This window comes from Perca fluviatilis, chromosome 15 (genome assembly GCF_010015445.1).
Source record: "Perca fluviatilis chromosome 15, GENO_Pfluv_1.0, whole genome shotgun sequence".
Lineage (NCBI taxonomy): Eukaryota > Metazoa > Chordata > Actinopteri > Perciformes > Percidae > Perca > Perca fluviatilis.
Window position 1 is genome coordinate 37,176,813 of NC_053126.1, and position 21,193 is coordinate 37,198,005.

General features: G+C 48.2%; 2 protein-coding genes across 3 annotated transcripts in view; both read left to right on the forward strand.

The window, feature by feature from the left end:
- The first annotated feature begins 262 nt into the window (after positions 1-262).
- kpnb1 (karyopherin (importin) beta 1) lies at positions 263-16,539 on the forward strand. Of its 2 annotated transcripts, none has more exons than XM_039824737.1 (22): positions 263-594; positions 1,496-1,554; positions 4,642-4,824; positions 5,416-5,616; positions 5,794-5,946; positions 6,154-6,213; positions 6,390-6,479; positions 6,877-6,993; positions 7,092-7,193; positions 7,759-7,983; positions 8,198-8,389; positions 8,613-8,743; positions 9,464-9,611; positions 9,845-9,916; positions 10,371-10,515; positions 11,326-11,408; positions 12,053-12,160; positions 12,539-12,682; positions 13,152-13,257; positions 13,816-13,930; positions 14,485-14,646; positions 14,926-16,539. In XM_039824737.1, coding segments are annotated over exons 1-22 (2,637 nt in total). In that variant the 5' UTR covers positions 263-554; the 3' UTR covers positions 14,927-16,539. The 2 variants fall into 2 exon arrangements, with proteins under 2 accessions (XP_039680671.1, XP_039680672.1); XM_039824738.1 differs by having other exon boundaries at positions 6,877-6,987.
- A 625-nt stretch (positions 16,540-17,164) lies between these two features.
- The window catches only part of LOC120575332 (suppressor of cytokine signaling 7-like), a gene marked incomplete at its 3' end in the record, with an annotated part of 30,913 nt that continues 26,884 nt past the window's right edge, over positions 17,165-21,193 (forward strand). Inside the window, exon 1 of the mRNA XM_039826049.1 lies at positions 17,165-19,094. Within this exon, the coding sequence (XP_039681983.1) occupies positions 17,650-19,094 (1,445 nt within the window). The remainder of the gene's footprint in view (positions 19,095-21,193) is intronic.

The window sequence follows — 21,193 nt, forward strand, 5'->3', positions numbered from 1 at the left end:
GTTCCCACTGATCATTATCACACATAAACTACACTTTTAATACTTTAACTAAAGTTTTCTGATTATACTCAAATAGTTTTATTAAAGGAACATTTCCACTGCGGTACTTTTACTGTAACGGAGTACTTCACTATATGGTAGGAGTACTTTTACTGCTAGTAGCCTACTCTATAGGACTAGTATTCTCTGCGCTAACTGCGTGATATAAAAAAATCCGCCAGTCCTTGAAGGCGGCACGTCACCCTACCAGCCGTCAGTGCGTAATATCCTTCCGCGGGAGAGAAGCGCGCGGCCCTTTCCCTCCCGACAACACAGGATGCAAACGGGCGGCGGTGAAGCTACGAGACGTTAACATTTAACGGACCATCCGAGTGAAAGTGAAAAACAACCGTGCTGTAAACCGGGGAAACTCTCCCGCCTCTTTTATCACCGACCGATCCCGCCCTGTGGCCAACTGACAGAGCTCCGTGGAAGAAATATAATCCGCCGAGAACCCTGAAACTGTGCAGCTTGTGACGGAGAGAAGCGAGAGAGAGAGAGAGAGAGCCGGGGGAATGGAGCTCATCACTATCCTCGAGAAGACCGTCTCTCCAGGTGAATATCAGCCGCCCTGTGAGGCTGTATCTCGGGGGGTTTAGTTCCGCTGAACCGGTGAAAGTTTGAAGGAGGGAAATGCCTCGCTAGCGGGCTGCTAGCTCGTAATGCTAACCCAGCTAACGTGACGGCCTCAATCATCGCAGATAACGCCTGTGACTGAGCAATCTGCCCGGCGTCTTATTGCAGCGTGACAGTGTAGCTCACCTGGAATCTAAATACGTTGTCATGAAATACTAATGCGGATGTAGCTCCGTGGAGGCTAATATGTGTGTGACAGCTGCATGTAGCCGGGGAGGAGCCGCGCGACCTGCTGCCCATGCCTCCCTGTGTAGCTGCTCTGCTAGCTTGTTAGCCGTTAGCATGTAGCTAGCATTCAAACTATCGGCCGCTTCTTCCTTTTACGCCTGTCCCGGCCAACGTTCATTTTGAGCCGCTGAGAAAAGAGAAAAGTCGCCCAGTTGTTGTTTTAAGCACCCCCGCGCGTCTTTAAACCGAGTTAATGTTCTTTTAACCGGTTTGTTGTTTGTCCTGAAAACTTTACTCAGTCACTCCAAACGTGTCCCGGCGGCCGGCTAACATTAGCATGCTAACATTAAGGCTAGCATGCTAATGAATCTCTCGCTTCACGGTGGCTAACGCGCACGCTGGAGCCTCGCCGTGTTTCTCCAGCCGGACGGGGCATTGTACCATGAGTGGAATTAAACCGTGAGGTCACTCATTAGTGGATGTTAACCGGAATTATTTCGTGTCGTGTGTTTTTAGCAGCTGTTAGAAAGTGTTTGTGTTTCACCACCCAGTTCACGGTCTACCCCTGTGTTAGCTTCCGTGTGTTAGCCTTCCTGCTAACAGACCTGTCGGCTAATTAGCTAACATTAACCTCTTCCCCTCCTGTCCTCAGATCGGAATGAACTGGAGGCGGCGCAGAAGTTTCTGGAGCAGGCGGCGATAGAGAACCTGGTTAGTATGGCGGTGGGGTTACTGGTACTGGTGGTGGGGGGGGTAAGCTAACTGGGGAGGCAGCATGGATGGAGCTTCTCGTCTGCTGGTCCTCCACCCACACCCTCCCTATTAACACACACACACATATAGATAGACACACACACACACACACACGCAGCCTGCTAGCGTTTTCATGGAGGAAGCTGCACCCTTATTCTTATTAAACATGTTTCATCGTTGGCTTTTGGAAAGATGTTGCATTCATTGAAATTTTTAAAAACCGTGAAACAAACACCTTCAACTGTGAGATTTCCCTTCATATTTTCCCCGTTTAACTTTCTGTATAATAAATAATATATTCACATGTTGGTTGAGTGAGTTTAGTCTCTGGGAGGCTTCATCCAGAACACCATCCTAAATAAGAGTTTACTTGATAACCTTGTTTCTGAGATCTTTTTTGATCTCTGAATAGGATTTCAACTCTAGGGGTTACAAAAATATCACCATACGTACTTGAATTGATCTCCGCCAGGACAACAAAAGACCTTCACTCCGGAAATGTGTTCCTTTGGAGTGTTTTAATCCAAACGGTGATCTTTTTCTAATCTTAAAGGTCCACTGTATAGGAATTTCTCCCATGTAGCGGTGAAATTGTATTTTGCGTTCAAACGAATAGTGCTCTCTTGCGTCTTGCTTTTTCAAATGAGTGTTGCAACTATGGTAGCGGTTATGTGTCATGTTGCCTTTTTTGGCGACGCAGGTTCCTTCTCCTGTGGCTCGGCATAAGTATGATCCTCCATTATGAACTTCACGCCGTGCGCTTCGGTGGTTAAAATAGGGCCCAGAATCTCAAACCTGTGGACCGTCAAGTTTTTACCGTGGCTCAGAGAGATGCGGTCCAGTTTCGGTCTGCTAGAGATGTTGTGATGACTGTGCAAAGGGAGGGTGATGCTGCAGTCCTCTGACCAGCTGCACCAGGAAAGAAACAAACAGAAAAATGCTTAAATGCTGCTGTGTAGCGATATTCACTACCAACAAAGCTTTTTTTTGGGATTTTTGCCCATGCACGATTCCGCTGGTGAATGATATCCGAAAGTCTATCTGTGAATCAATGTGACATCATGACTTGACGTAAATGTACTCATTTGGAGCTATCAGCGTGCATGTCTACGCCGTATTACAGCGGACGGGTTGGGTTTAGGAAAAGAAGAACGGGACGGTTGAGTTGAGGTAACGTGACACGCAGGACCTGATCCCCGGTCTCCTGGGTGAAAGTCCTGTGTTTGACCCACCCACCCTCCAACCTGACCAACCTCCCTATGCTGATTTTCGCCCTTTCATTCTACTCGCTACCGTTCTTTTCTCAGGAGAGCTTGGCGTACATTGACACGCAGTCCCAAGGTAATGTAAGTCAATGGAGGCCAAACGGCGTTGATAAACACGCTAAAAAGCGAGTATGCATATTGATAACACGCCAGAAAGGCATAAGAATTGGCGCGTCGTACATAGGCCACTTCAGGAGATCAGTCTGCTTGTTTTGGTTTGAATGCAGCGTAACGTGCTAAACGAGAAGCCACAGGAAAAGGAGTTGTTGAGTCAAACAGCAGCTTGTAGAGGTGAAGCGCTGTGGGTGTGAAGAGCTGCAGAGGAGGATGTTGAAGCTCAAACATGGAGGGAAGTTCTGCCGACTCATGATGCACCAGAGAGCATGATGGGACATTTCCATTCATGACACAGCACTTCTCTCTCGCCCTCTTAGAGCTAAGTGAAGCTTAATTCTTCTTTGCTTCAATGTGTTTTAAACAACCATGTAAACGCAGTTTATATTATTAATGATTAACCTTTAACAGTTAGGACTTTGAGCCATTAATACTATCAGTTAGACAGTTATTAATCTAAGTTCAATGAGAATTGTGCATTCTGTCCAAACTGTTTGACAAAACTCAGTCTCAAAAAGTGATATTACAACATTTCATTTCAGACATTTATTTACTATTTGAATAATACCACTCGCCTAAAGGAATATTAGGAACACCTGTTAAATTTCACATTGATGCAATTATCTAATCAACCTGTCACACGGCAGCTGCTTTAATTCATTCAGGGGTGTGGTCCAGGTCTAGACAATCTCCTGAACTCCAAACTGAATGTCAGAATGGGAAAGAAAGGTGATCTAAGCCACTTTGAGCGTGGCATGGTTGTTTGTGCCAGACGGGCTGGTCTGCTAAGTTACTGGGATTTTCAAGCACAACCATTTCTAGGGTTTACAAAGAATGGTCTGAAAAAGTAAAAACATCCAGTATGCTGCAGTCCTGGGGGGCCAAAATGCCTCGTTGATGCTAGAGGTCAGAGGAGAATGGGCCAACTGATTCCAGCTGATAGAAGATCAACTTTGATTCAAATAACCACTCGTTACAACCGAGGTCTGCAGCAGAGCATTTGTGAAGCCACAACACGCACAACTTTGAGGCGGATGGGCTACACCAGCAGAAGACCCCCCCAGGTACCACTCATCTCCACTAACAATAGGAAAATGAGGCTACAATTTGCACGGCTCACCAAAATTGGACAGTTGAAGACTGTAAAAATGTTGCCTGGTCTGATGAGTCTCGATTTCTGTTGAGACATTCAGATGGTAGAGTCAGAATTTGGTGTAAACAGAATGAGAACATGGATCATCATGCCTTGTTACCACTGGGCAGGCTGGTGGTGTTGGGGGTGGTGTAATGGTGTGAGGGGTGCCATCCTATCAATATGGGTCAACATTTCTAAAGAATGCTTCCAGCTCCTTGTTGAATCAATGCCACGAAGAATTAAGGCAGGGTGTTCCTAATAATCCTTTAGGTGGGGGTGTATGACCTAAAGACTTAAGCTTTGTTTTCTAAACCGCTTTGAGGAATTTGTTGTCTTTCTCAATCCATGCCGACATGTCCCTGGAGATCTCTCACATTTTCTTGGGTCTCTGTCTCTCTCCGTCCTTCTGTCTGTCTCTCTCCCTCTCTCTCTTTCTCCCTCTCTCTCCCCGGTCTGGCTCCCTCTCTCTGTGTCTCTCTGTCCCTCCCTCCCTCTCTGTAACGTCTGTGATGTATGTTTGTTCTCCCTCAGCCTACATTCCTGGTGGAGTTGTCCAAAGTGTTGGCCAACCCGGGGAACACGCAGGTGGCTCGCGTTGCTGCCGGTCTGCAGGTGAAGAACTCTCTGACGTCCAAAGACCCCGACGTGAAGACGCAGTACCAGCAGAGATGGCTGGCCATCGACGGCAACGCTCGCCGCGAGATCAAGAACTACGTAAGCATCCCCACCGTGTTAATTCAGACACAACGCCACAGATATTAGAGACGGGTACAGGGACGTGTTAGAATTTCATAAAGCTATATCAAAGGCAAATGTAAAGTAGAAGAACATTATAAAGACACAACAGCTGTACACACTGTATAAAAACTACCTGTGAATATTAATCTTATTGGTCCTGAGATTTTCTACATTATTACACACAAACGCAATATTATACTAGGAACATGCCTCGTATAAAGACTACGATAGCCATTGTTAGCAATACAGGTTGATAACCACTCATTAGTCTTTGTGCATACAAACAGCGGAGCAACATGTCCCCAGATAGAAGTTGGACAGCACTGTGTGTACGACTGATTTAGTGAGACCCAGATAAGACCGAAGAGCTAATAACTGCATGTTACTGCAGCTTTCAGGACTGTTGAATCACAGTCTGAGTTCAGGGGGGCGTGTGTCCAACTATGCCAGAGTACAAATGGAACGCGCTATTGGTCTCTCGTAACACAATATGGATTTCTATTGCTAAGTTGCCCAGCGTTGCTCTCTCGTGGCGTTTAACCGTCCGTTTCTGTCTCTGTGCGGCAGGTTTTACAGACTCTGGGCACGGAGACGTACCGGCCCAGCTCGGCGTCGCAGTGCGTCGCCGGCATCGCCTGCGCAGAGATCCCCGTTAACCAGTGGCCCGAGCTGATCCCACAGCTGGTGGCCAACGTCACGGACCCGTCCAGCACCGAACACATGAAGGAGTCCACGCTGGAGGCCATCGGGTACATCTGCCAGGACATCGTGAGTCATCACTAAACACTTGTGTCAGAATCCTCTCGTATGTTTGAAACCCAGACCCCCTCCTCTGTTTATTCACACGTTAATATTTACTGAGTGCTGTCCCAGCAGGAACATCGTGTCAGACCTGAGAGTTGTTAGCAGAGACTGTGCGTGTTAATGTGGTTCTGGTGCCTTCAGGACCCGGAGCAACTGCAGGAGAACGCCAACCAGATCCTGACGGCCATCATCCAGGGCATGAGGAAGGAGGAGCCCAGTAACAACGTGAAGCTGGCGGCGACCAACGCTCTGCTCAACTCGCTGGAGTTCACTAAAGCCAACTTCGACAAGGAGGTAACCTGACACACACAGATGGACTCACTGAGAGACACTCACTCACTCACAGACACACACACAGACACATATTCACATGGGTATGCAGAGTTCAACATTGTTTCTCGATGGCCCTGGGAAAGTAAAATGCCACGTTGGGGAAAGTAAACAATTTGTAAAAAAAAAAAAAAACTTTTGCGGTGTTCTTCTTTTCTTCCTGTATTTCAGACGGAGAGACACTTCATCATGCAGGTGGTGTGTGAAGCGACGCAGTGTCCCGACACCAGAGTGAGTCTTTGAACGCCTCATAAACACGCTGATACTCGGTGGTTTCCAGTGTTGTAATTAGGGAGGTCCCGATCACAGAATCAAAGACCATTTTTTTTTTTTTAACTGATCAGGGATCTACCCATGTTGTGTTCAGGTGCGTGTGTTCTGACCGTTTCTCCCCGTGTTGTGTTCAGGTGCGTGTGGCAGCCTTACAGAACCTGGTGAAGATCATGTCTCTGTATTATCAGTACATGGAGACATACATGGGACCAGCGCTCTTCGCGGTGAGAACATTTCTTTATACTAAGAGATCTGTTTGATCATCATGTCTAAATAAAGGTGGAAGTTATAAACGGCAACTTAAACAAAAATCCAGATTTTAATAATTTGTCTTTCCTTCTCGTCTCCCTCCTTTTCCCTCCCTCTTTTCCTCTTGCCTCCCTCCTTCCCTTGCCTCGCTCCCTCCATCCTCATGCCTTCCCTTCTCTTGCCTCCCTCCTTCCCCTGCCTCCGTCCTGTTGCCTTCCACTTTTCCTTCCCTTGCTTCCATCCTCTTGCCTCCTTCCTTTCCTTCCCTTTCCTCTCTCCTCTTTCCTTTTTCTCCCTCCTTCCCTTGCTTGCCTCCCTCTTTCCTCCCTCCTTTCCTTCCCTTGCCTCCCTCCTTCCCTTGCCTCCCCCCAGATCACCATTGAGGCAATGAAGAGCGATATAGACGAGGTGGCGCTGCAGGGCATCGAGTTCTGGTCCAACGTGTGTGACGAGGAGATGGACCTGGCCATCGAGGCCTCAGAGGTCTGTGTAAGCAGACTTTGTTACGTTAACGTTGTGATCCAACTTCCAGTTTGTTAAAACCACGCCCCTTTTGACTGTGGTCTGTCGCTCTCGTCCAATGGCAGGCCTCGGAGCAGGGACGCCCCCCCGAGCACACCAGCAAGTTCTACGCTAAAGGTGCTCTGCAGTACCTGGTCCCCATCCTGACGCAGACACTCACCAAACAGGTAAGACAGAGATCAGGGTTCTCCTGCCGTTATAGCGGGAAGGTGTTTAGGTGCAGCTGCTAAGGCCAATGAATGGAACTAAAAGACTTTTCTCAGATCTGAGGATTGTAATTGGACTTCCTTAGCTTTATGTTTTGTCTTTAAGCTTTTTGAGTTTCTGTTCTAGCTTTTCAAACTGACCACAAAGAAACACAAACTGACCAGAAACACATTTACAGAGACTCATGTTTTTGGGAAATTGCATTTTCTTTTTTGAGAAAGCGTAACAATTTCTAAAGGAAGGAAAACTGCGCCCCCCCCCCCCCACGCACACCATAGTCTTCCCCAGGGAAAACACTGTATTTTTGTGATGTTGGCATTACATTTCCTTACTAGGTGGTATATTAAAATAAATGAATAAATAAAAAAGTTCTTAAATTGACTTGAGAATCCTGGTGGATCTTGTCAACGTTGAGAAGGAACATGTCTAGTTTAATGTTTTTGTTAAAGCCGTGAAAGCCCTCCCCAGCTGTGTTGTTCTGTACCAGACCCCGCCGTATAACCTTTGACCTGAATTCTCGTGCAGGACGAGAACGACGACGATGACGACTGGAACCCGTGCAAGGCGGCGGGCGTGTGTCTGATGCTGCTGGCCACCTGCTGCGAGGATGACGTGGTTCCTCACGTCCTGCCTTTCATCAAAGAACACATCAAACACCCCGACTGGCGCTACAGAGACGCCTCCGTCATGGCCTTCGGATCCATTCTGGAAGGACCCGAACTCAACCAACTAAAACCCCTCGTCATACAGGTCAGACGCTGCCCACTTAAAGGGCAACTTTAGGATGTATTTGGACTCTAACTGCTGCTGAACATTAGTCCTGTAGGGTTACATTACAGCTTGGTTCTGGTTTAATACTGGACCAGTTTCACAGATTGTTGTTCACATCAGACACACAAACATGGAGACAGAGGCTCCAGGTTGAAATAACACTGAGTCATTAACGGTTCCGTTGTCCCTGCAGGCGATGCCGACGCTGATCGAGCTGATGAAGGACCCCAGCGTGGTGGTGAGGGACACCACGGCGTGGACGGTGGGGAGGATCTGTGAGCTGCTGCCCGAAGCTGCCATCAATGACGTGTACCTGGCGCCGCTGCTGCAGTGTCTGATCGAAGGCCTGGGGGCCGAGCCCCGAGTCGCCTCCAACGTCTGCTGGGTGAGCTGCTGCGTCCTGTCTCTGTGACCCTGGGGTTTGTTCCCCTCACCGCTTTTTACGTTTTGACGCCTTTTCTACTGGGTTTTTCTGTTTGTGGTGTTTTCTTTGGGACCCTTTGTCACGTTTTATTTTTTATTTATTTATTTTTTGGTCTCTGAACCACAAATTCCTGTTTCCACCCACACAAACAGACCTCTAACTCCCCCGTTTCCTCCCCCGTCAGGCATTCTCGTCCCTGGCTGAAGCAGCGTATGAAGCCACGGACGCTGCGGAGGACGCAGAGGAGCCCAGCACCTACTGTCTGTCCTCGTCCTTCGAGATCATCGTCCAGAAGCTTCTGGAGACCACAGACAGGTCAGAACACCATTTACACACAGCCACAAAGTGCTTCACGGGAGAGAAACTGTTAGAAATGAAGAGCCGACGACAGACGGGTAGAGAGAAGGGGCCGCCGAGTCTGCCTCTGAGATCAGAACCACTGGTGGTCTTTGTTGTGCGAAGATTATTTATGTATTTATTTCAGACTTATGCTTTAAATATGCTGGGGGTTGTGTGTATTGTCTGTGATGATAAATCATGCACCACGCTGACTCGTGATGTAAAACGAACCACATTTATCTGAGACCTCCACACTCTGATCTTTGTGTCCACGCCTCTATATTCTCCATACTCAGTTGATATTGCAGTAGCAGAAACCCAATCTGATATCTTGTGCAGCCCTATCACTGACACGTTTACAATATGAGAGTGTTGGGCTCCTGTCCTCTCAATCCTCTGGTGGTTCTACAACTCAGTCGGAGCTTTTTGTCAAGCTACAGTCGTTTCTGTCGCCTCCATGAGGAAGACTGAGTAACTACAGGGAATTTGGGAATGTCTTCAAACATCCACACAGAAAACCTTCATTTAAAGGTCATAAACATGTTTTTAGATGAACACAAATGGAGACTGTTGGGTAAACATTTGAGACTGTTGGATACACAGAAAGTATTTGTAGCTTTCATTAATGAGTTATAGATGAACAAAAATGTAAATGTTGTGGCTGTAGTTGTGGTGATGTTGGTGTTTGTCGTGCAGACCGGACGGTCACCAGAACAACCTTCGCTCTGCAGCCTACGAGGCTCTGATGGAGATCGTCAAGAACAGCGCCAAGGACTGTTACCCCGCCGTGCAGAAAACCACGCTGGTCATCATGGAGAGGCTGCAGCAGGTCCTGCAGATGGAGGTCAGCCGTGTGTGTGTGTGTGTGTGTGTGTGTGTGTGTGTGTGTGGTCTGTGATGATAAATCATGCACCACGCTGACCGTGATGTAAAACAAACCATTTATCTGAGACCTCCACACTTTCACTTCCTCTTTGATGACTTCCTGTAGTTAGCGAACACATAAATAACAAACTCTAAATGTATAAAAAGCTGCGTCCCCTTCCTGTGCAATGACGTCACTTCCTGTGTCCCCAGTCTCACATCCAGAGCACCTCGGACAGAATCCAGTTCAACGACCTGCAGTCGCTGCTGTGTGCCACTCTACAGGTGAGATGCTCTTACTTTGGTATGCACTCACTGAGTTCCTATTCAACAACGCTTGAATAGAAGAGAGTCTACAATTGCACAAGGTTCCCTCTTTCCTGCTGCTTTATTAAAATGATCAGTGTTTACATTAAGGCAGTTACATTAATGTACTTTTTATTGAACGTGAACACGATAAAGTGCAGCTCTACAGTCCGAGAGTCAGAGGTGACAGAGGGACTCCTTTTTAAAATCACTAAACTGGTTTCTCCTTCACCAAAATGTAGCCTAACTTTTGAGCATTATTTAAACTTCTTCCCAACAAGCTAGCATGACTGTTTCAGTTTGATATGATACAGACAGATTAAATGGGTAACTGGTCATTCAAATGAAAATCCATTTGTTTTAAACCCAGCCCTAGTAAAGCCAGAGGTTTTGTGTTCACGCTCTTATTGTGACATTCTGTGTGTTGCTGCAGAATGTCCTGCGTAAAGTGCAGCATCAGGACGCCCTGCAGATCTCAGACGTGGTGATGGCGTCTCTGCTCCGGATGTTTCAGAGCACCGCCGGCTCCGGGGGAGTCCAGGAAGACGCTCTGATGGCCGTGTCTACGCTGGTGGAAGGTACACCCTCGGAAACATGCATACGCAGAGACATACACACCCGCAGACACGCAAACACACATTTAGTTCATAACTCGGTGAAATGTGAACTCACAAGGTTATCGTTAAGTGTGACTCCTCTTTATCTCTGATCAAATGTTAAGAAGTCAAATATTCCGGGGGTGTGTGTGTGTGGTCTGTGATGATAAATCATGCACCACGCTGACTCGTGATGTAAAACGAACCACATTAATCTGAGACCTCCACACTCTGATCTCTTTGTCTCCACGTTTCTCTGTAACACAGGGTCGGGGGTTAGATCCCCGGCTCCTCCTCTAACACCCTGACTCTGTAGTTTAAAGGTGCAGTAGTTAAGCCTTATGAAACTACCTTTCTGTCATCTCTGCTGAAACTGACCCTATGTTCCAGTAGAACTACATGAAGCACCACCTTCAGCCTGTAGGGATTTAGCAGAAAGGGGGGAGGGACTGAGAAGTTGTCAGTGTTCAAATTTTTGGGCTAACTCCTGGATCTTCACAATCCTACCTACAGCACCTTTAATACACACAGAGGCACAAACACACACGCACATTGCTATGCCGATGAAAAAATGCAATCTTGTGCAGCCCTATCACTGACACGTTTACAATATGACTGAAATCCTGAGTGTTGGGCTCCTGTCCTCTCAATCCTCTGGTGGTTCTACAACTCAGAACAAGCTTCTTTTTTTTTTTTTTTTAATGACTACATGAAAAGCATGTTTAAATGTTCTGTACCAAAACAGGTGTGTGTGTGTGTGTGTGTGTGTGTGTGTGTGTGTGTGTGTGTCAGTCCTAGGCAGCGACTTCCAGAAATACATGGATGCCTTCAAGCCTTTCCTGGGAATCGGACTGAAGAACTACGCTGAGTATCAGGTCTGTGTCTCTCTCCGCCTGCTTATTAGAATCGGTTAGATCTGGTTCTGTTTGCTGTTTAAGAACTCTGAATGAATGACAACACAAAGACTAGTAATCCGAGAGAAGATTCTTGTCTTCAGCGATAGTTGTCTGTACTTGTGAAAATATTCAGCTTTTTTGACATCCACCGTGCGCCCAGCCATGTTGTGACGGCGAGGTGACGTCGTGTTCCTCTTCCTGACTGCAGTGGATCAGGAGGATTTTACGACGTCGCAGAGAAACGAGTCTGTTTCACCCAGAATGCTTCAGGCTGCCGCCACACTCAGAGCATCCTGGTTTTGCGAGACTCTACAGAATCCAAAACAAACTACTGATTTTAAAACTTTGTGCTGCTTCTGGAACGGGATTTTGTGGTCGTTGCTCTAGAGCAAGACCATCAGCTCTTTTAATGTAAAGAAAGTTTGGGATTAAATCAGAATGTCAATGATCTGAAGTACTCAGACAGGGTTTCCCCCCCGAGCTCTGGCCAGTCAGTTCCTTCAGTAACGAATCCAGGAAGGAATCGTGAAATAGAGAATTTAAAAAAAGCTATAGGACAGATTGCATAAGGCCCCTGTGGCTGTGTGGAGGTGATGGTGATGATGACGCTGCTGTGTTTGCAGGTGTGTCTGGCAGCTGTGGGTCTGGTGTGTGACCTGTGCAGAGCTCTGATGTCCAACATCCTGCCGTTCTGTGACGAGATCATGCAGCTGCTGCTGGAGAACCTTGGGGTGAGGAGACCTGTCTGCCTGCCTGTCTGTGTCTCTCTCTGTCAAAGTCTGTCGGTCTGTCTGTCTCAATTTACTTTATTGGCATGAAAACGTGTTGCCAAAGCAGTTAACAGAATTCACTCTCACTCAGACTCTGTCTGTCCTCCTGTCTGTCTTTTTGTTCATTCATTGTTCACTTTCTTTTTATGAATCCATCAACTTGTGTGTGTGGTCTGTGATGATAAATCATGCACCACGCTGACCGTGATGTAAAACGAACCACATTTATCTGAGACCTCCACACTTTCACTTCCTCTTTGACTTCCTGTAGTTTGTGTGTGTGTTACATTTATTCAGCTGACAGTTTTTATCCAGAGCGACTCATAATTGTGTGTTCAGAACGAGAACGTGCACCGGTCGGTGAAGCCTCAGATCCTGTCGGCGTTTGGCGACATTGCTCTGGCCATCGGAGGAGAGTTTAAGAAATACCTGGACATCGTCCTGGACACGCTGCAGCAGGCATCTCAGGCACAGGTGGACAAGGTAAACACACACAGGTGTATATACACACTCAAACACAGACACACACATAAATATTCAACCTTATTCATTGAAAAAAAAAAAGAACCTTGGCACATATCCGACCTGTCTGTCTATCCATCAACTTGTTTCTGAATGTGTGTGTCTCTGTATGTGTGTATTGTCTGTGATGATAAATCATGCACCACGCTGACTCGTGATGTAAAACCAACCACATTTATCTGAGACCTCCACATCTGATCTCCTTGTCTCCACATTTCTCTGTAGTTTAATACAGAATCACAGGGTCGGGGGTTAGATCCCCAGCTCCTCCTCTAACACCCGGAAGCCCAAACTGCTCCTCGTCCAATCGGAGCTTCAGTTTTGTTTGTTTTTAAAGGTTGTTTTTAATTTGCTGAATAAAATGTTTTTGAGGAGAATTGTTGACCAGTTCAAAGGGAATCTGTCTGTGTGTGTGTGTGTTTGTGTGTAGACGGACTACGACATGGTGGACTACCTGAATGAGTTGAGGGAGGGCTGTCTGGAGGCGTACACCGGCATCATCCAGGGCCTGAAGGGGGACCAGGAGAACGTGCACCGTAAGATACGCACACACACTAAACATGGTCTTTATCAGAATAAGATGCACACTCCCTCACACAGCCGCTACGTGCTACTACATATGGTCTTCATCAGAATAAGAGCAGGAAGATGATGGGACTTTAAACGTAGTCCGAGAGCTGAACTAACGGCATGTTGTGACGGCGAGGTGACGTCGTGTTCCTCTTCCTGACTGCAGTGGATCAGGAGGATTTTACGACGTCGCAGAGAAACGAGTCTGTTTCACCCAGAATGCTTCAGGCTGCCGCCACACTCACAGCGTCCTGGTTTTGCGAGACTCTACAAAATCCCAAACCAAACTACTGATTTTAAAACTTTGTGCTGCTTCTGTTTTAACTTTTTTTTTTTTCCTCTTCCTCACACCCATCCCTCAACTCTTGTTTCTCTTCCTCTACTCCTTACATCCTCTCTTCCTTCCTTACCTTTTTTAAATCTCCTCTTTGTCCTTGACTCCTCTGTTATTGTCTTTTCTCCTTGTCTCCTCCCTCTGTCCTTGTCTCCTCTGTCCTTGTCTCCTCTGTCCATGTCTCCTGTAGCTGATGTGATGTTGGTTCAGCCCCGGGTGGAGTTTATTCTCTCCTTCATCCATCACATCGCCGAGGATGAAGATCATTCAGACGGAGTGGTGGCCAACGCTGCCGGACTCATCGGGTAAGGGAGGGAGGGGGGGGGAGGGGGGATTGACAGGTCGTCCACACCTGTGGAAGCTTTATTGAACCATCTGTTAGTGATTTAATGTTTTCACTGTCGAAGCATGTTCAACATCTGTAACGTGTACAGATACTATTCCCAAAATATTCAACTTTTTTGTAAATATTGCGACTTTTTCTTCTATAAAATAAAATAAATCTCCGGACTAGTTTTCAGATAAAAGAGGCTTTTGAGAGAGATGTGTAGAACGGTGTATATGTTTTCACACAGACCTATAGATGTGTGTGTGTGTGTGTGTGTGTGTGTGTGTGTGTGTGTGTGTGTGTGTGTGTGTGTTGGTCTGTGAAGAGAAATCATGCACCACTCTGACAGTGTGATTGACATCTCAACCACAACATCTGAGACCAACACACACCATACAGTTTATCTTTTACTTTCATTAAACTAAAGAACTTGATCTTAATGATTCCTGTTTTCTTCATTCATAGAATTTCCTCTTTAGCAAAATGTACTGAATTAGTTTGATGCATTTGCCATTTTCTGTGTGCGTGCAGGGACCTGTGCACGGCGTTTGGTAAAGACGTGATGAAGCTGGTGGAGTTGCGTCCTCTCATCAACGACCTGCTGACGGAGGGCCGGCGCTCCAAAACCACCAAGACCAAAACGCTGGCCACCTGGGCCACCAAGGAGCTCCGCAAGCTCAAGAGCCAGGCCTGGTCAGATATAACGCGCGCACACACACACACACACGCACACAGTGTATGTGTTTTCACATAGAGAGGTGTGTGTGTTGGTCTGTGAGGAGAAATCATGCACCACTCTGACAGTGTGATGGACATCTCAACCACAACATCTGAGACCAACACACACCATTACATAATCACACATTACATGAAATTGCCTTTTAGTTTTCTTAAAGTCGTCCCACTTTGTTGACGGCCACTAACCCAGAGAAGCCGCTGGTTGACCGCTTGTTTTTGTCTCCTCGTCTGCAGATTGTTGGCGGCCGGGGAAACGAGAGAGAGAGAACTTTGAGAGAGAGAGAAAGAGAGAGAGACATCAGTGAACAATGAGGACAAACTGCCCCACTGGAATCAACTCTTGTGTCTTTGTCGCCAGTGTCCGGTCCAAGCAGAAGTCGAGTGACATGAGTGTGTGAGAGAGAGACATGTGTGAGAGAGAGAGAGACGTGTGAGAGAGATGATGACATCACACCACCTTCAGTTCCAGCAGGTGACGACTCCCCCTAACTCCCGCCCCCATAAACTCCCCCATCCTGTGGACTGGACTATGACTCCCCCCTCCTCCCCCCCCTTCTAAATAAAAAACAACAAAACAATCTCACCTTCAAGCCCTCCTCCCACAATCCACCTCTCTCGCTGTCGCTGGGCTGTCACATGACGTCACCGCACCGCCGCCCTCCCCCGCCCCGGGGGGCGGAGGGAGGGAGGGAGGGGGGGGGAGGATGGGCGATAGATACAAAACACCACGACGAGAAAATAAAAGACTTTTGTGGAATCAAAGATTTAAAAAAGTCAAAAAAATCCGAGTGGACTTCTGTGGAAAACTTTAGATATTATTTTTTTTTATTTTATTTTTTTGCTCTTATTTTTTCTTCTTTATCTTCTTCTTCCGAGCACTTAAAACAGCGAAGAAGATCCACCTGCTCCGTTTTCAGTGCTCTTATCAACAACGGCACTAAATTCCTACAAAATAAAAGTTAAAAAAAAAAAAAAAAAGCAACAGGCGAAGAGGAATCTTGCGAGGAGCGAGTGCCAAACTGGGAATAGCTTAGCGGAAAATAAAAGGAGTGGAAGCGAGCTGCTGGTGAAGCGTTTCACTTTTTATTTCCCCGCTGCACACTGGTTTTTGGGAGAAGGGTCACTCACCAATTTTTCCTTTTTTTGCTTGTTTAAACAAAATTCAGAGAATTGAAGACGTTTGTATAAGGTTATATTTTTCCATTGCTATGATGAAAATAAAGTAAAAAAAAAAACAAATGATATGAAACATTCCCCGAGCAGTTCTGGTGATTTCGGTCCTTTTTCTTTTTTTTTGTCTGAGGACTAACATGTTTTTGGACTTTGCTGAACAGTTTGTTTACTCGCCGCCACAAAGAACCATGATTTTTTTTTTTTTTTTTTTTTTTTTTTTTAACGGACTTTATGGCTTGTTTTTGGGTAGCAGCAGCTCCGCGACCGCTCCTTGCTCACGGGGGGAGTTTTTGTTTTGGGACGTTTTTGTAGTTTTCTGGGCTGCAGAAACCTGTGAGAAACGCTCGGCGCCGCCGGTCCGCCTCGCTCCGGGTCTGACCCGCTTCACTTTCCCTCTCTAACCACAACCAGACACATACACGGAGACTTCCCGTCACGGCTAACAAGTGGAAGCTCTCGTTGGGAAATAGTTGAACTTTCCTTTTTTTGAGCTGAAAGTGAAGCGCTCCCAGCCTCGGAGAAGCTCTTATTTTGAAGAGGCGAGGCAGCGTAGGGAGGACGTACTCTTCCTGTGTTGATGAACCGATTTATTATTGATTGTGAATCATTAAAGCCAATCTGCTTTTTATTTCATATTCAACTTTAGTGAACTAATAAAGTCTATATTGTACTGAATGTTCTCTGCTACTTCTTCATGACCACAGAGGGACAAGAACCACATTAAATATAATGAAGGTTTTAAAACATGTTAAAGTCTTACATTTCATATTCTAAAGAGAAGTCCTTAAAGGTATGGAATTGTTACAAAGGTCTGAATGTTTTCTTCTCCTTTGGTAGGATCAAATAAATGCCATAATGCCAAGAATGAATAGTGTTAGATTTACTTTATTTTGTATTTTAGTTTAATAGCATCAGAGCTCTAAATGTGATACGTATTTATTAATTTTATGTAAGAGTACAAACGCACTTCACAGAAAAGTTATTTATTTCAGGTAACCTCACGCACAGACTCATACACACACAACCCAATCCAACTTTTTCAGACTTATTTCCAGGGGGAAACCTGACTTGTGATATTTGTAATGTTACTCGGTAAATATGACTTTTCTCGGGCCTTAAATCCACCCTGATGTTGTGTTTAATAGACCATGAAGTTGGCAATCAATTCATCCTGGGTGGTGTGTACAAATTACTCTGGAGAATAAAAACTAAGTTCAAATATCAAATTAACTAAATAAATGAATGGACATTTTACAAAGTGAATATAACTAATCGAATAACCACACACACACACCAACACCTCCGGTAGTGACGGAGGAGGCTCTCCGGTACCGGGAAGTGTTGAGCACATAGCGAGAGGTTTCGGTTTCTCTCCGGTAATCAATCAGCTGATCGACTATTGATGTCTCCGTTGCGCAGCCGCCGCGCGCGCCCCCTGTCATCTCCACATCCGTGTTGTCTCACCGGAGGATGATGTGTCGGTAGGAGGCTAAAACGGCTAGCTCACGTAACGTTACCGGGCGGTTTCTCATGTCTTTTCACGTTCAGCGGAGCTGTTACCGTCACGAGCCGGTCCGGACCTTACATGGCGGTTGGTGGTCGGGGTCCCGTCCGGCTGCCCGGTGAGCTGAGCGGGGAGGATGCTGCAGGTAGCCGCCGTTAGCTCCGTTAGCTCCGTAGCTGTATTTACATCGGTGTTATGTAAGAGAGGAGCCCGTTAGCTCCCGTTAGCTTGCCTTTAGCTTTCGTTAGCTAGCTAGCCGTTAGTAGCCGTTAGCTGTCAGGATGAATGACGCGCAGCAAGAAATGTCTCCGGACTTCGTCTTGATGCGTCTCGTGTCCGCGGCGGAGTACGACCGGCTGGACGAGCCCGACGACCTGATGTCCGGGGGCGGCGGGTTCGGGCCTGTTAAACCCGCGCTGGGTCACCGCGGTGGCCCCTCGCCGGGCCTCGGCTCGGCCTCCCCTCACTACAGCTCTCCGCTCCCCGGGAGGAGCGAGCTGTCCGCGGGGGCCCCGCTGACAGGCTCCGACGCGCCGCTGTCTCCGCCGCTGTCTCCGCCGGAGGACTTTGTGGACTTCCCAGTGCAGCACGGCTCGGGTATGCACGGTTCAACGGCCCAGCTGATGGTGTTCCAGAACCTGCTGCGGTCCGGAGACCGGATCCTGGAGGAGGCAGAGAGACAGAGACAGCAGCTGGACTCTGGAGCCGGACCCAAGGACCAGAACTCTGTCGGCATCCCGTCAGCGGAGGAGCAGCTCCTCGGACTGTCAGACGGACCCCTGCCCCCCCAGCAGGACGTCCCGGCTCTGGACTGCGAGCCCGGCTCGGTGCTGTGCCAGCGGCACCGCCTGCTGACAGACCGCCTGGCGAAGTGGCCGCCGGGCCTGCTGGACCAGGCCCTGCGTCTGGGCCTGCTGGACAGGAAGAGCTACTCCAGCGGGGGGGAGGAGCCGGTTCTGGCTCTGGCCCGGCGGCTGGGCCAGCTGGGGGAGGGGAGGGAGGGAGGCAGGGGGGAGACGGCGCCCTCGCTGTCTCGCTGCTCCTGTCACAGCGTGCTTGGCTCGGGGACGCCCGGCGAGGACCCAGGTGAGACCAGCGACGCCCTGCTGGTGCTGGAGGGTCTGGGGTCCGAGGAGGAGGGGGGAACGCCATGTGGGGGGGCAGGGCCAGCGTTCTCCAGCGGGACGCTGAGCGGTCTGATGCTGCAGGTCCACAGACTGGCCGAGGAGGCCGGCGTCTGCACCGATCAGGGCTGCCGGTCCTCTCTGGCGGTCCTCGGAGCCACCGTGTCCCCCCCACCCTGCGCAGACCCCCGCCCCCCCTCCACACCCGGCCCGCACCTGCCGGCCCTGTCCGCCGCCCTCCAGGCCTCCTCCAGCCCCGTCCCGCCCCGCCGCCCCCAGTACCAGTCCCGCTCGCAGCCTCAGAGCAGAGCCGCCACGCCCAAACTCGGCGTGGCCTCGGGGGGAGCGAGAGCGGGGCGATGCTCCTCCCCGCTGGTGGTCCTGCAGGGCGAGGAGACGCTGCCCCCGCCGCGGGGGAAGGCCAGGAAAGGCGGGTCGCTGAAGGTCCGGCTCAGCAAGCTCTTCAGAACCAAGAGCTCCAGCGGCGGCTCGGCGGGGCTGCTGGACAAGAGGCCGTCCCTGGCGTCGTCCACGTCGTCGGGGGGGAGTCTGCTGGACGTGTGGGGGTCGACCGGCAGCAACACGGAGCCCGACGCCACCAGGTGGGTCTCTCATAATACGGGTCCATGTAGGCGTCATTGTCACGGATGGGATCGCCCCGCTTCATCCCGGCATTGCAGGCTAGTAGGCTCGCCACCAGCACCTCTTCACGGACCACTGACAAGTTAAGGAAACAGGCTCCGCCCTCCTACAAACGCCGGGGCTGCAGCTGATTGGACGAAGCATTGAAATGACCCAGACAGTGGACACACACCATAATAGCAAAGAATTTCTAATATAGGAAGAAGTTCCACTCCCTCGTTACTTCTGAACTGGTTGCAGTTCCACCAGAAATCCATACAGGGGGCGCTCACAGGCCAGTGCAGAATGAGTGGGACTCTATGGAGCTATACCCCTCAAAATCCACTTTTCTCAGGATATAATTTTTTGTCTAGTAATTTGAATGTTGCATTTGAAAGGGGAGGCTAAGAAAATACACACTGCTGGGTTTTAGATTTTTTTTAAAGGGGTGATAGAATGCAAAACCGATTTTACCCTGTCATAGTTGAATAACGACAGTTCGGTGGGTAAATAGGACATACACAGAAGCTCTAAATTCCATTGACACCCCTTTACTATGAAAATCTCATATTTTGAAACTGCCGCTGAAAACGGGCGAATCCCAACAAAGCTGGAAGTTGACGTCAACCTCCCAAAAACCGGAACCTTTGTCAGCCCATGGGTGTATTAAGAGAACGGTCACGCCCCAACATTTACATAGGCTACACAACTGACCTGAGATCAGGTAGTTTTCTGAATCTAGCTAGGTCACGCAGATCTCTGCTATTCCATTACAAAATTCACTTCTGAAACTTTTTTATGCGAGAAATCAACCATATAAAGCTCAAATATGGGCGGCGCTTACGAAAAAGGATGGCTAATTGCAAATTTTCTCCGACTGTGTGTCGGAGTTTAGTCCGGTGTTGGTGCTGCCTGGGTTGCTACATCGCCGACCTTGGAACGTGTCAGTGTACAGCGTATTGCCCGCAATCTTTTACCGCAGCCCGCAGGTTCCAGTTAATCTTATAATGGGTATGTGTGTTGAGTTATTTAAACAAACAATCGGGGAAATAAACGCCTCTTGTCCGCGAGTCTCGTTGATAGAGCCGCGGTGAGATGGAGTCCATCAATGAGAGCTAGCTAGCCTCCTCCTAACTCTGACATTCACAAAAATACATTCAATTGAAATCCGAAATCGGACAAGTGTTAGCTAAGCTTTGTAAGACCTTGAGGAACCTGTAATATTCATGCCGTGACGAAATTCAAACTGTAAATATACTTTTAGTTATGCCGGCAGCTGGCCGCGGAGCCCCGTAGTGCAGTATCCACAAAGGGTGACTTTGCCCTGGGTATGGAGCCCAGCAGGCTGCCGCTTTCTCGTCAGACTGTGTGGAGCTCCTAAAGTACTTACCAAATTTGCAATTAGCCATCAAATTTTGTAAAACGTCCCATATTTCAGCTTTATATAGTTGATTTCTCGCTTAAAAAAGTCTCATAAGTGAATTTGGTAATGAAACATTGCAGTGTCTGGAATATGAGATTCTGTCGCTTCTCTAATGTATGTGTATTGGGGATTCGCTCAACCAATCAAATCTGAGGTTTCTCAACGACAATCAGGCGAAAGAGACAAATTTTGCCGTCTAGCTCCATAGAGTCCCATTCATTTTGCACTGGACCGCAATCACCCTCAGAACCAGATTCGGTACAATGGGGCTGAATAGGGAGTGGAACGGCTTTCCGTTTCAGTCATTTCAACGCTTCCTGTTCATTTCTGTGGGAGCAGATGTGCAGTGCATTCTGGGAGCACTGAGGGGATTATGGAGAAGCGATGCGTTGAGTAGCCTGCTCCCTATTTGTTTCAAATGAGGCTCCTCTCAAAATCTTTTAAACTGACCGTGATTCAGCTGCTGCGACACCAGTGAGCCGCGGTATTATGGTCTGTTTTGAAATCTGGGAGCAGGCAGACCCATGTGAAGCGTTCGTCCAATCAGGTGCAGCCATCGTGGTTGTAGGAGGGCGGGGCCTGTTTCCTCAGCTTGTCATTGGTCAGTGAAGAGAAACTGGTAACTGCTACAGGTGTGCAAAGCTGGGAAGAAGGGGG